The 15,338-nt window shown below is 41.4% G+C and overlaps 1 protein-coding gene across 1 annotated transcript in view; it reads left to right on the forward strand.

Annotated features, from left to right (window-relative positions):
• The first annotated feature begins 4,285 nt into the window (after positions 1–4,285).
• The window catches only part of REL (REL proto-oncogene, NF-kB subunit), a 30,967-nt gene continuing 19,914 nt past the window's right edge, over positions 4,286–15,338 (forward strand). Inside the window, exons 1-2 of the mRNA XM_004580290.2 lie at positions 4,286–4,421; positions 14,208–14,350. Coding sequence (XP_004580347.2) covers positions 4,412–4,421; positions 14,208–14,350 — 153 coding nt within the window. The 5' untranslated portion in view covers positions 4,286–4,411. The remainder of the gene's footprint in view (positions 4,422–14,207; positions 14,351–15,338) is intronic.

Raw genomic sequence — 15,338 nt, forward strand, 5'->3', positions numbered from 1 at the left:
GCTAGACTGTGTCCAGGTAAATGGGAGGCAGAGTCAACCGGGGAGAGGTGTTAGGTGGAATGTGGGATACATATGGCTCCCACTGGAGGTGTCCAGCACACAACTGGATACATAGGTTTGTAGCCCAGGAAATTAACCAGGCTCAATGGCCCAGGATGAGAATGGTTAAGATCACCCGGGAAGTATGTGTGGTTTTATTCATTCCTTTCACTCATTTCCATTCAGATTTAAATTTCCCTAGTTCTGGAGCTAGCATTGTAGGAAAGCCACTGCCTGTGACAGCGGCATCCCATATGGGCACAGGTTTGAAACCTAGTTTCTCCACTAACCAGCTCCCTGTTGATGCACCTGGGAAAGCAGTGGAAGACAGCCCCAGTGCTTGGGCTCCTGAATCTATGTGGTAGATCAGGAAGAAACTCTGGGCTCCTGGCTTTGGCCTTGTACAACTCCAGCCATGGTAGCCATATGGGGAGTGAACCAGTGAATGGAAGATCTCTGTCTCTCCCTCTAACTCTTTGAAAGAAATAAAAACACAGTTTTAAAGGAACTTTTCTTATTCATATTCCTGTGTAGTGTTATGCTGCTTGTTAGTTTCCTTGAGCAAAATCCATGTCAGAAATACTATGATGGCTGGTATGACCACAGATCTCAAGTGGACGTTCAGTACAGTCACATATATGTTCTCAAGTTTCATTCCAGAATGCTGTTTTCAGTTTCTCCTCTTTCTTACGACCAGAGATGAGCTGATTTGAAGCTGGGAACCAAGAGTTGTTATATGTTTCCCACATGGTGCAGGGTCTCAAGCACTTGAGCCATCCTCTGCTGCTTTCCCAGGCCACAAGCAGGGAGCTGGATGGGAAGTAGAGCAGGTGGGACACAAATGGACACCATAGGGGATGCTGGCACCACAGGGTAGAGAATTAGCCCACTGTGCTACTACACCACCCCCAATAAGTAAAAATTAAATGCAGGAGTTACCCCTTTATGTCGATCCCACCCATATCCAAAGCATCTGCAAGTTCTAATTCTGTCTCCAAAATATCTTACATCTGACTTCTTTTCACCATGTTATCTGCTATAGCACTAGTCCAAATTTCACTTCTCAGATCGCTGCCTCTTAACTCTTCTGCCTTTACTCTTCTCCCTAGTCAGTGCACACTAATAACTCTAACACATCTGTCAGAGTAAACATCCTACACAGTGTCATTCAATTACATGCTTAAAACTGTCCAGTAACTTTCAGTGTGTTACTAAAATAAAATGCACCCTCTGCAGCATGGCCTACAAGGCCCGCCAGGATCCAGTCCCTACTGACCTCCTTGGTGTCCTTCCATTTCCTCTAGGTCTTCGGGCCACCTTCCAGTGCCCCCAGGGAATGGTTGGCTGCTTCAGAGACTTGGTGCTGACTGCTCCTCTGTTCTTTGCATCTTTCTGGGGGTGTCTCTAACTACATGGTACTCAGCTCAGCTCTCACATCTTACAGCATCCTTCTCATAGTTGCTTTCCAACCTCTTATTTTTTTATAGCAATAAAATGACAAGCTATTTAATAACAGGAATTGAAATGACCTTATTTGCTCACATGCTTAATGTTTTCCATGTAGAATACAGCATCATGTAGACACATTTTTTTCTTATTAATATATACATATCTACAAAAACGGGAAACCATTGTCTACCAAGGGCTGTTGGGATATTTATGTCATTCACAGGCCATGCAAAACTATCCATTTAAAAATTAGCCTGCTACATTTATTGAATTAGAGTGCTGGCCTGCAGTTGCCTTGGCAGGACCAGACTGAATGATTTCAGGAGCCTTACTTACTCAGTCTACTGGCCTCATGTTTCCTACCGCTGACCTAGAGGAGCTGGCACAGAGTGGGCATTTATTTAACTGAATGAAAGCATCAAAGGCTTTCAGCCCATGAGAAAAAATATCACATGCTATTCTTCTCTATAACCCCCAACAATAAGCTGCCTATCACCTATAGAGCAACATATTTTCCCCTGCATGATTCCTAAAAAAATAAAAATTTCAGAATCACTATTTACATTGGTTGTTCATTTTAGCCCATTCTTCAAGCTTTTTCCTAAATAAATTTATCCTACACAAATAAAATACTTTCATTTTTCAGATATGAACTAAATATTTGGAGAGAAATATCAACTAATTTAATAAGTAACAAAAAGGTTACGGAAAATGTTTAACAGAGATCCATCGGTTAGTCAAGCGGCACATGAAAACGGCCTACAAATAAATATAAACATGCTTGTATCAGAAAGCTTTAAAAAAGCAAATGTGTGGAAAAATAAAAGCTAAAATAAATAAATTCAAAATTTGCTAGCCATCTGAACTTCTTGAGGTGCAGTTTGTGCCGCCATACGTGAGGCTGTCTTTAGATTCCTCTGGGGCCCTGCAACCGGGAGAGCCCTCTGTTAGGTTCTGAACTCTTCAGTAAACAAACATTATTAAGTAAGTTCAACAAGCCACAAAACCCACATCTTTTTGTAGGTAAAATATAAACAAGCACATGGTGAAATATTTCCATCTGTCCTTCACCCCCCTCCTGGAATTTTTTAAAAAGATTAATTGATTTCAAAACATCCTGGCAAACAGCAGATATTAGCCTAAGTGCCCTGGTCCCTAAATCCATGTGGGAGACCCAAATGTTTCTGGCTCCTGACTCCAGCTTGGCTAGCCCTGGCTGCATTGGGCATTCGAGGAGTGAACCAGTGAATGGGCAATCTGCTGCTAGTGCTCTGCCTTCAGTAAACACTTAAAAAATTTTCTGGTGCTAAAAAGCTCAAAGAATACTGCCCACTCCCACTTAGCAATTCCTTTAGAAAAAATGAAACTCTAAATGATTTGCCTCTTGTTGAAATGCATGATACACTGTTTTGAAAAGCTAAATCAGCCCCTGGTAGGCTGGGATGTTTTTCGAAGAAGGAGGCAGAGAGTTCTCCTTCTCAAAGAGTCCCCGATGTCAAGTCTGGTCCAGGAACTCCATTCTGGTCTCCCACACAGGTTTGTCAGTCTGTCTTTGAAATATGCCAAACAGGACGGCACCCCCATCTGCTCCACATTCTAGTCAGAAAGAGATAAGGAAGAGTATAGTGCTTCATAGTAGCACAACTTGGGAGTTTAAATCCTCTTAGAGGTTTAAGCTTATTCTTTCCCAGCATTCTGAATTAGAACACAAGGCACTGTTCTTCATTTTTACGAACTCAGATTTTTTTTTTAATTTTGCCTCAGGCAATACGAGGGGATGATGCCGGACGGATGCTATAAACAAAACATCTGACATTGCAGGTGCTTGGCAAACAAAGGGAACCAAGTCACACCAGGTCCTCAAACGCACGACATGTTCGGTTCCACTCCCCCGTTTCCCGTGGTGTGGCTGTCAAACCCCAAGACAGGGCGGCCACCTCCCCCAACCTGAGCACACCGCGTCACCAGGAGGCCACCAACTGGCCTCGCGGACCTTTCCGTGTCAAAGGTTTGGGCAGGCAAAAGACACGAAGTTAACCGCGCCCTCAAAATTTAGATAGAAAGAAAGGGGAAAAGTCAGATTGCGGGGGTCCCCGTATGCAAATACACGAATTAGAAGCGTGGGGGCGTCGATTTGCATGTGCGAAATCGGGAAGAGGGGGAACCACCCATCGAAAACCCCGGGAGGCCGGCCTCCACTCGGCCGCCCGGCCCGCCCCCACGTGCGCCCGGGCGGCCGGCCCTCTTTGCGTCACGCGCCCTCCCACCCGCTCCTGAACTTTAAACCTCGCTCGGAAGAACAACCTGGAGGAGGGGGCTTTCTCAGGAGCCGCCCGGCTTCTCACGCTCGGGGCCGTCGGCTCCGGGCACCCGTGTTCCCAGCGCTCCGGACCGTCCCGCGTTCCCGTCCGGCTTCCCAAGTCCCTCAGAGCGGCAGCGGCGGGAGCGCGCGCGGGGGGCGTGCCCGGGGTGGGGCGCAGGCCGCTCGGGCACGCGCGCCGCCGCTCGGACGCCCCGCCCCACGCCCCACGCTCCACGCCCCACGCCCCGGGGAAGGCGGCGGCGTGAAGGCTACGTCAGCTGCGGGAAATCCCCCTCCCGCCAGGCCGCCCGCCTCTCGGCCGGCCTGCGGATGGGCTGGTCGCCCCGCTCCGCCCCCTGCGCCTGGGCTCCGGCACCCTTGGAAGGGAGACGCTCGTAAGCCGGAGCGCGAGAATTCAGGGGGTGGGAAGGTGTGAGCCACAAGTCCAGAGGAGGGCGGGAAGGAGGAGGAGGAGAGCCCGGGGGTGGTCAGGGGCACTGAGAGGTCCCGCCTGCAGAGGTCCCTTAGCCTCCTGACTGACTGACTGACTGACTGGCTTCGGCGGCCTCGGGCCCGAAGTCGGGGAGCTGCCTGTGTGCGGGCGGCGACAGGAGCGGAGTCATGGCCTCGGGTGAGTGTTCCTGGCGCGGGGTGCCTGGGGCTCGGGACTGTAACGGGGAGGGAGGCCCGGGCAGGTTCGTTCTTAAAAAGATTGCTTCGTCTGGCACATTATCAGCTTTAAAAAAAAAAAAAAAAAAAAAAAAAAAAAAAGGTACCTGCCTCGGGGTTTACGTGCGAAATCAAAGCCGGGCTCTGTAATTGGATTCCAGTTTCGTAACCGGAACCTGAGAAATTCCCCACGGCTGCGATGGTGGTGTGAGGAAAGTCAGCGTCCAGGTCGGAGAGGGCGAGGAGTGCCCGTCCTTGGTAACTGGCTGGTGTCGAGATGGCAGCTTATGAGTTAGCCCCAGAATGAGGAACCTTTGGAACTTCTGCCCGGTTTTTTTTTGTTTGTTTGTTTTTTGAGCTTCTTGTCTTTAGGTACCGGGTGGCTGACAACTGGCAAAGCGTGGCGCGGCTTTAGAAGTTTTCTGTGGTGCTTTCACAGCTCCGAGGTGGAAAGTTTCTTCCTCAGATTTATCCTCCTCCCCCCTCCCCCAGGCGAAGCAAAGCTCAAGTACTTTTCTGTAGGTTCCCTTGTAGAGACTTTGGGTTCCCCGCCACCACCTTGTTGGAAATAAGAAGGGAACAAGGACATTTTTGGTGTATCTGTGCTTTGAAGTCATGGGGCAGGGTGCTTGTAGACAGTAATAATTTAGTGTGTTTTCCGTTAATATATCCTTAGATCTCTTGCGTTGGGGCGTGAGTCGCGTTTACTGCGGCAGCAGTGTGCGGGGCTCGGGGCGAGGTGAGGGTGCAGACTGCAGACCTGTGAAGGGCTGTCAGTAGGTTAGGGCGGGTCGGGCCAGGAGACAAGGCTGCCCTGGAACTTCTGGCCGGCTTGTGGCCAGGTGGAGGGGGCAGGTGGCAGGTGGCAGGCATGGGCAGCACCGGCCGGAGGCCCACGGGGGCTTGTGAGCGCTGGACCCGCAGCTTCCCGGCTGGCCACCCAGCTCCCCTAGCCCTCGGTGACCAAGCCAGGGTCGAGTCCAGAAGAGGAAGTAGAAAAGCATCTAGAGCCTTTTTAAAGGGTTGAGCAGCACAGCGCCCTTCGCTGCTGGGGGCTGAAAAGGAAATTGGGGTGTTTTCACATGACATTTGATTTCAGTTTGTCTGTGGTTTTCGTGTGAGAATTCAAGTGGAGTTTAAAATACTTCAACTTTCCCTTTACTCACTCAAGTGACCCCGCACTTTCAGATAATGGTGTAAATTCACAAATTTCGTTTCCACATACAAGATGACTTGAGCTGTTCGCTTAATTTATTATCAGAAAAATTGTATTTGAAAGTGATAAAGAATGGTGAGCATGCGAAGAAAAAAAAGCCTGATGGCTGTTGAGCCACATCTTATTAATGTACTATCTGAATCTTTCCAACAGAGAGGAAACACCATTTTTAAAAGATCTCTGTTAAGATGCGCGTGATTTTGAAAATCTAATTTGTTGACTGATTCTGTGCTGTGGTGAGGACTGAGGATTCTCTAAATTGAAGGGAAAAATTGAAGAAATGGAAAATTGGCAAAGTGTGGAAACTGTAGGGTCACTAACCCTTTGGTTTTTGGTTTTGGTCTTCTTTCTAGAGTTGTATTAAAATGGGGCTCTTTATAATAAGTTTGAAATGAGCAGGGAAGAAAAAAATATTTAAAGGAGTCTTGGTGTACTTTCCTTTGTAAGTTATGAAGAACTTAGTGAAAAAATTCCCATCCTGCTTTGAAACAGGAGCTTAACCAGTAGTTGCAAAAAAAAAAAAAAAAAATCGGTCGTAGTCCAGTTTAGATTGTAGATTGTATTTGTAGGAAGAAATTAAAACCTGATAAAATATTTTTATTGATTACTAAGCGTAAGAGACAATTTCTTCATTTCTCACCGGATGTGACATGTAAATAGATAGTTCACCTATTCAGCTACTTGTCCCTAATGCAAAAGGAGCACAGATCCTAATCTCATAAGCAAAATTACATAATTGCCGCCAAGTAGCTGGAACTTTATACACGGTTCTGAATTTTGGTCAGGTAAATTATAAGATTGTTTTGCATTTCGTAGCTTGGATCCTATTAAACTTTTTCATTGTCTTTTGAAAATTAGTACACCTTGATCCCAGTCTTGTTACAACTGAGTTGAATGGACATAGTGAGGAAAAACGTTAGCAGACCGAAGGTTTACCTAATTGGGTAGCAAATATTCATGTATTTTTAAATGTAAATAAAATGAAGTATTTTATGTCTGAATTTAAAGCTTCTAATCATTCTAGTACACATAGCATTGTACTAATAAACTAATTGTCTTATAATTTATGTAATGTTTATTCACCTTTTTCTTTAGTATGCATCTCCACTATGCTGTCCAATAGGAAGTATGGGAAGCAACTATTTGTGTAAATTGCAATATTTACAAATTGTTTATAGTGTGAATTCAAGATAATTACATTTCCTGACTAAAGCGGGGAAAAATAGGTGTGAATGTGAGGGAACATGATCTTAATAATGGAGCTGGAGGTGAGGAATGGATAGTTTAAGCATATGACTTCTCTGTTCAGGCAAAAGACTACCCATAAGTGTTTCAGAAATGCAACATGTGTCAAAGTATAGATATACCAGTGACTAAAAGGTGTTAGATGACAGACCTAAAGGAAATGAATGAAATGACTAGGAAGGGCTCAGGTAATGAATCATAATTAGGAATCTGGAGTGTGTAGTATCTTTTTAAAATAGTTTAAGGGACACAGAATTTCTTTTTGTCTCACCTTACTCCCACCTGTGTTCTCTGCATTTTATAGGCATATGGCTGAACATTGTGTAGGATATCCTAAAAAAAAAAATACTTGGTTTATCTGAAGTTCATATTTTCAGATTTTAGGTATTTCTCTACTTTTTCACCCTTTTAAGTAAGAAGGGTTTCAAGGCTTGTTTTCTTCTCGTGGCAGTGGACTCTGTATTGCCAAAATCTTTTATGTCTTTTATTTACCTTGTGGCATACACATTAGTTATAGACTCAACCTAAAAATTCCCTTTCTTTGTTCTTCAGGTCCAGTTGAAAGTCAGCCTTTATGTTAGAACAAATCTCAGCTTTAGCCCTTGATAAACCTGCTTTGAGTAAAACAAGAAGTCTTATTTTCTTTTTCTCCCAAGTGAATAGAGGTTATCTTTAGAAAACTATTTATTGTTTACTTTTGTGGAGCTGAATCTTGTCTAGGACTCTGTCAGCTGGGGTGTTGGCACACTGGCCTAACCATCATTTGTGTGCTTTTTGCGAGAAGTGTGTACTGATAGTACTAAAATATTTATTTAGCAAGTGACTTTAAATAATTGAAATCTGTAATAGTCTTGCTTACAGTTGAACAAGCTTTTTTTGAGTGGGTGAGAAAAAAGCATTACAAGTAGCTAAAGTTGCTTTTTCTAGTGTGTTCATTACTCAGTTCAAACAGGTACCTGAATTTTTGGATTGCTTCTCTAGTTATGTGCATCACTTTCCACTGATTTATGTTTTAAAGCCATGAGTCTTAATATAGAATGCATTAAGATTGTTTGGAAGGCTTTTTCCAGAAACATGTCTGGTTTTTACCCTTCAAGATTTTTATTTCTCTTCAAATTCCAGACAGCATCAGGGTATGTGTGTTTTGGAAAAGTTACCTTTGTTGTTCTGATATGCATTTCCAGGTTAAACTTTGTCTAGGGCTTTCGTTGGCTGTATCAGTGCCTTCATTTTCTTCCTAAAGCAGTTTGCCTTTGTTCTGCGTTGCACATTATGTGTTGTGGGGGTCCTGGGGCTTTATCCCCCAGCTGCTTTGATGTTGGTTGCTTGCTTAAGTTGAGATCCCAGACCTGCTGCTCATATTTTTTTCTTATAACTTCGTATAATTTTGAATTCTATTTTTATCATCAAAAAATCAGGATAATTCGTGGTTGGTTTTTATGAAGATTGAGGCTGTCATATGAGAAGTGTATATATAAAAGTGCTTTAATATTGTATTAGAATGATTGTTTGCAATAGTTACTGCTGTTTCCAATTATATCAATAATATTTTAATTAATGTGTCTGACAACAGATGATCTATTTTAATTAACTTTAAAAAAAAGGCATTATTTTTTAAAAATGTATTTATTTATTTTTATTGAAAAGGCAGATTTACAAAGAGAAGGAAACACGTATCTTCCATCTGCTGGTTCACTCTCCAAATGGCCACAGCAGCCAGAGTAAAGCTGATGCAAAGCCAGGAGCCTCTTCCAGGTCTCCCACACTGGTCCAGGGTCCCAAGGCTTTGGGCCATCCTCCACTGCATTCCCAGGTCACAAGCAAGGACAGAATGGGAAGTGGAGCAGCTGGGATACAAACTGGCATCCATATGGGATGATGATGTTTGCAGGCTGAGGTTTAGCCAGTTGAGCCATCACACCAGCCCCAGCATAATGTTTTGATATAGCATTCCTTTTAGACCTAAGTACAAATAAAAACATAAACATATGTTGCAAGCATTTTGGCTATTTTTGAAATGTTATCGTGAACTATACCAGCATTTTACAGTGTTGTGTAAAATATGAGTCAATTCCAACTTTGCATAGCATTGGTTGAAGAGAAATATAGTGATCATATTGAAGCATTTGAAGATATTCCAATGCTTTTCAAAACGGGTGTTCTGCAGGAATCTTATCAGTACTCATTTTCTTCACAGTCCCGCAATTTTTATTTACTTTTTTCAGCTCCATAGATGTCTGCATCTCAGCATTTTTAATCTTGAGAAAGAATGGCTCTGAAAAATAGATTCCTGAGGGAGGAGATGGCTGGTGCATCATACACTTCATGATACAAATGATTTATAGCTGGGTAGTTCTTTTATATCATAATTACAGATGGATCAGATTATATATGAAGAAGTATAAAAATTAGCAATTCTACAGGGCACTGTTTTTTTCATGACAAAATCTAATGGAAAATCTGATCATTACTACAGCTCTTTAATATTTGAATAATTTGCACAAACACAAAACACTAGGTTTTTCAATCTGTTCAACAGATATGTAATGACTATTGCCTGTCTATAAGGTACTAATGAACAGGTGGTTTAAAGGAATAAAACAAAGTAGCTTTATTCCAAGAACAAAGAAAACAAGCCTTACCTAAGTTAGTTTTTTGGAATAATTGCTATGAACAAAATTCTGTGGTAGTTTAATAGGTTGCGTGAGGTAGCCTAGTGGCTAAATCCTCGGCTTTCAACTGCCAGGATCCGATATGGACACCAGTTTATGTTCCAGCTGCTTCACTTCCCATTCAGTCCCTGCTTGTGACCTGCGAATGCAGTGGAGGATGGCCCAAAGCCTTGGGACCCTGGACCAGTGTGGGAGACCCAGAAGAGATTCTGGCTTCATATTGTCTAAGCTCCAGCCGTTGCGGCTACTTGGAGAGTGAACCAGCAGATGGAAGATCTTCATCTCTGTTTTTCCTCTTTATAAATCTGCCTTCCCAATTAAATAAATGAATCTTTTTTTTAAGAAAAAGGATATTATAATAAACTCTCTTAATTGGTTGCGAATGAGACTTTACCAATTAAGAACTTCTGTAAGGAGTTTCAAGTATTTTATATAATACCTGATATTTATAGCATTTTTACTATTTTAAAATCATTACTCTTTTTCTACTTTTCTTTTTTTATTCATAGACTTTTTCATCCATGCTATCTCAAAGAAGTATCATTTAACCAGTGAAATCTTTAAATGCTCCGTTTGAGTGCTCACAATGAGCCTGTCACTTTCATTCACACATCCCCTCCCCTCCAAGAGTTAACCACTTACCATTTATGATGTCATTCTATATCAATTTCTCACCATGACACCTTTTAAATATGTAGTGGGCAGGGATTTATATGACCTTTAGTTCAACCACACAAATTATTTATGATGTCACTCTTAAAATGCTGTTAACTTTATGAACGATTGAGTGGGAAATGTACTTTTTCTTGAATACTCCTGTAAAGATAAATAAGAATATAAAATATTTGAAAGTGAAATCTAAATTTGAAATATATAAGAACATACATAAAGTTGTGAAGGACTCATCTATATATACCTTAAGTTTTTTTCAACAAAACTAAAATAAGTATGAGAAATTTGGTTGGGTCAAAAGTCAGTTTCCCAGGGCCAGCATTATGGAGTAATGAAGCTGCCTGCGATGCCAGCGTCCCATGTGGGCACCGGTTTGCATCCCGGCTGCTCCATTTCCAGTCCAGCTGTGTGCTAATGTGCTTGGAAAAATAGCCAAAAATGCCCAAAGTGCTTGGGCCCCTGCACCTGTTTGGGAAACCCAGATGAAATTCCTGTCTTTGGCTTGGCCTGGCACTGGCCCTTGAGGCCATTTGGGAATAAACCAGTGTGTCTAAGACATTCATATTCTCTCCCTCTATTTATCTCTCTCTCTCTCTCTCTCTCTCTCTTCCTCTGTCTCTCTCCCTTTCTCCCTCCCCCGCCCACTCTGTCTGTCTATTCCTTTCTATGTAGCTGTTCAAATCTTATAAAAATAATTTTTTTTCTGTTTCTTTGTCTATTAAATTAACAATCAGGTAGAAGGTTAAAAACAAGGACTCTGAACCAAACAGAATAAAACTAAAGGAAAAAATGATGGCATGGATCTATCAATTCTCTAATTACCCTGAACTCCACTGTTCTCCACTGAGTATTGTCCGTTTTCTCTTCTACGTAACACTTTATTCCTATTATCACTGCCATAATTCTGGCATAGCTTCATCATTGCTCACTTTACAGTTGTTGCTTTATGCATGGTTTCACCTTAACACTTTTACTCTTGGCCAGCTGGTTCCAATAAGTGGAAAATTCTAGAAATAGATTTTAACTAACTTATTACATTATATTGTCATAGTTGTCATGTTTATTAGTATTGTTAAATCTTTCTACTCCTAATGTGAAAATTGTCATAAGTGTGTGTGGATTGGAAATAATGTGGTTCTACACAGGACTTGGTGCCACACACATCTTCAGGCATCTGATGCAGCATACTTCTTGAGGATAAGGGGAACTACTATCATAGTAGACTCTATACTGATCACTTGGCTCTGTCTGTTCAGTCTGCCTCTCCTCTATAACTCCTACTCTAAAATGCCAATCTAATCCTTTAATATTCCGTATATAGCAACATCAATTGATTCCTTCTTCCACATACAGTGAAATCTGCACTGCTAAATGTGCTGTGATTTTTGTTTCTTTCTCTTCATCTCCTTCTCCCTGTCTTTCTGCCTTCCTCTCCCTGCTCCTTTTTAAAATATTTATTTATTTGAAGGGCAGTGTAAGAGAGCTTCCATCCACTAGTTTACTCCCTAAATGACTGCAGTGGTTGGAGCTAGGTTAGGTCAAAGCCAGTAGTCTATAATTCATTAGGCTTTCCCAAGTGGGTGGCATGGGCTCAAACATCTGGGTCATCGTTTGCAGCTTTCCCAGATACACTAGCAGGGAGCTGTGTTCAAAGTGGAGCAGCTGAGACTTGAACCCCACAGATACTGGATGCTGACATTGCAGGTGGCAACTTAACATGCTGTGCCACATCACTGGCTTCTTGGTTCCCTTTCTAAAAGTAGAAGTGCACTGTACTTCCACTAACGATTCTTGATTTTGTCGCCATACTTTCCTTTCCCTGGAATGCCTACCCTCTTCCTTCTTATCTCACCTCCAGTCTTGTTTCACTGACATTTTTTCCTGTGACATAGTTAGGAAAAAATGCAGAATTTTGTTAGTGCTTTCCTCGTCCCGGTAGTCTGTGTGTTGTTGGCTTCTCTGTAAGGTCCTTTATCAGCTGCTGTGGTGCTGTCATGATGTACATTTATCCATTGCTTTAAAGCATCTGAAATAACAATAGATACCATTTATCAAATATCTGTTATGTTTGACACTTAGTAAGAATTTAAAACCTGTAATTTGCAATCTTTGTAAGAATCCTATAAAGAAGGTGCTGCTGTTACGACCCCCACTTCACAGAGGAGATGGTTTAATAGTATTTCCAGAATTTTATTGTTAAAAGAGGTAAGTGGATAGGGTTAAAAAAACTTCTTTGTCATAGTGTACTGATAAGGTTTGTTGAGTTAACTCTTCTTGAAGATTGATTGCATACTAATAGGTAAAGCCGTAGTAAAATGGATAAGTAGTTTGGGGAATTTAGAAATCATTAGTCTAACTGAAGGCAACTTAAAAAATAAAAGATGTCATCACATCAGAAATAAAACCGCAGTTTTAAAAGATTTATTTATTTGAAAGGCAGAGTTACAAAGGGTAGTCTTCCATCCTCTAGTTTACTTCCCAAATGGCTCTGACAGCCAGAGCTGAGCCAGTCCTAAGCTAGGAGCTTCTTCTGGGTCTCCCCCAGGGGTGCATGGTCTCAAGTGGAGCAACTGAGATATGAACTGGTGCATATATGGGATGCTGACACCACTGGCAGAGGCTTAGCATATTATACCATGGTTCCAGCCCCCTTAAAAACACATTTTTAGTTTTCTACTTCTCAGCACTACTGAGTGTCTGTTGAACTTTTGCTTCTGTGATTTAGATAGGAGTGTAGTAGTGGGAAAGTTTTAAATAGCCTTGTTGACATATAGTTATCAGAAAACATATTGTACATGTTCCAAGTATGTGATTTGAAAAGTGTTGATGTGAATAAATCCTTGAAATCATCACCAATCAAGATAATAAACATATCTAATGTCCCTGCATTTTCTCATCTATCCTACACTTCTGTTTTTAGGCTATTAATCTGCTTTCTTTCATTATAGATTAGCTTACACATTCTAACATTTTATGTAAATTAAAATCACGCAGCATATGCCATCTTGGTCTGACTTTCACTTACTGTAATTATTTTTAAGAGTCATCTGTGTTATTTGTATTAGTAGTTCATCTTGAGGATGCATATTTTGAATTATATTTGTTACAGATATTTTCTTATTCCTCTATTGTGTCTAACAGTTTAGAAAAGGTGTAGATGGGACAGAGAATTCTAACACCCTTTCTGGAGCTTGTTTTGATATACTTTGTTTGAAAGGCTGAATGTGAAAGAGAGAATCAAGATCTTCATCCACTGATTCACACCCCAAGTGATCACTGCAGGCTCAGGGCTGTACCAGGTTGAAGCCAGGAGTCTAGAGTTTCTTCTGGGTCTCCCACATGGTTTCAGGGGAGTTGGATCGGACAGGGCAGCTTGGACTTGAACTGAATCCCGTGTTGGATGACAGCACCACAGGGGTCAGCTTAATCCACTATGCTACAGTGGGGGCCTTTGATACTTTGATACAAGTCCTTTAATGTTCCACTAGACAAGGATCTAAATCCATTTTCAATGAGTTGTCTTTTTTATGTCAATTATTAAGTATGTGATGTAAAATCAAGCAACTAAATACTCTCACTCACTTTTGGAGTGTGATATTTTATTCTAAATGCTGTTGTCTTCACTCCTCTAGGGAGATTTTAGGGGAAACCCTTGTGCTTGGTCTCACTTAGGAAGTGGATATCTCTGAGGTAGTTATCTCAGAACTTCATACTGGTGACAGCTCAAGATGTTAAGCAAAAAAGTACTAACCAGTCTATGTAATTTGAATGAGTTGTGTTAACACTACATAGGAGCTGAATTTGGGGGGAAAAATATGTTTGTCCCATCAAGTCATTTCAACTTTGTTAATGTTCAGAGGAAAATCTTTATTTTACTCTGCTGTTAAAAAAATTAAAACATTTTAATGTCAGCCCCCTTTTCCTTGGTTTTCTAAATTTTCAGGTGGCTATAATCCCTATATAGAGATAATTGAGCAACCGAGGCAGAGGGGCATGCGCTTCAGATACAAATGTGAAGGACGCTCAGCAGGCAGCATTCCAGGCGAGCACAGCACAGACAACAACCGGACATACCCATCTATCCAGGTAACAGACCTTCCTCTTGTGGCTGGCTGCTTCATATTTAAGCTGTAGCAATTGTATTAAATCACCAGATTTTTCACAGATGTCTCCATAAGTTTTCTAAGTTCTTTTTAATTGATTTGTATTGGGTTGATACGTAGGAGCATTTTCTAAATAAGATCTCGAGTCTTTCCTATATGTTTTGTGTACTAAATAGAGTGACTCATGGTGCTGACCTTGACAGCTTTTGAATTATGTTCCCTTTCATGAAACAAAACATCATAAAGAAAAAGATATTCTCTCCTTACATGGGTGGGTGAGAATATTCTGTAGATTAAACATGAATTTGAGAAATCAACCAGATTTTTTCCATCAATCACTTGGCTAGTCTAGCAGCTATAAAAAAAATTCCCCCTCGTTTTTTGTGCCCTTGTTGCCTATCTCTGGGTTTGATTTTTTTTTGGTGGGGGGGAAGGCTGAATTACAAAGAGAGAGTGATAGAGAAAGGGATTCTGTCTGCTAGTTCACTCCCCAAGTACCTTCAATAATAGGCTGAAGCCAGAAGCCTGAAACTCCATCCAGGTAGGTCCCCTGGGTGCATAGGCCCAATCACTGCTTTTTCAGGTGTATTATCAGGAAGCTAGATAAGAAATGGAACAGCCGGGTCTAGAACCGGTGCTTATGTGGGGATGCTTGTTTTGCTGGTAACAATGGCACCTCAATGCTGACCCCTCCCAAATTATTTAGTTTTTCATCAACACATTTTAGTTGTTGGTTTTATAGATTATTTATAAAAAGTCTGTTGAATTTAAAGGACTTGCTAAATTATGCAATAAATCTTTGATGGTTATTTATTGAATTCTTGATTTTTGTTTTTGTCATGTTTTTTGGCAGTGATGTGGATTTTAGTTATATAAGGCCTTTTATTTAAATTTAAAAATGCAATAAATGTTAATAAAAAGTAAGAAAATTCCATTCTTTTCTACATCTTTGAGTCATGTTTGTCTTCTTG

This window comes from Ochotona princeps, chromosome 8, assembly GCF_030435755.1.
Source record: "Ochotona princeps isolate mOchPri1 chromosome 8, mOchPri1.hap1, whole genome shotgun sequence".
Lineage (NCBI taxonomy): Eukaryota > Metazoa > Chordata > Mammalia > Lagomorpha > Ochotonidae > Ochotona > Ochotona princeps.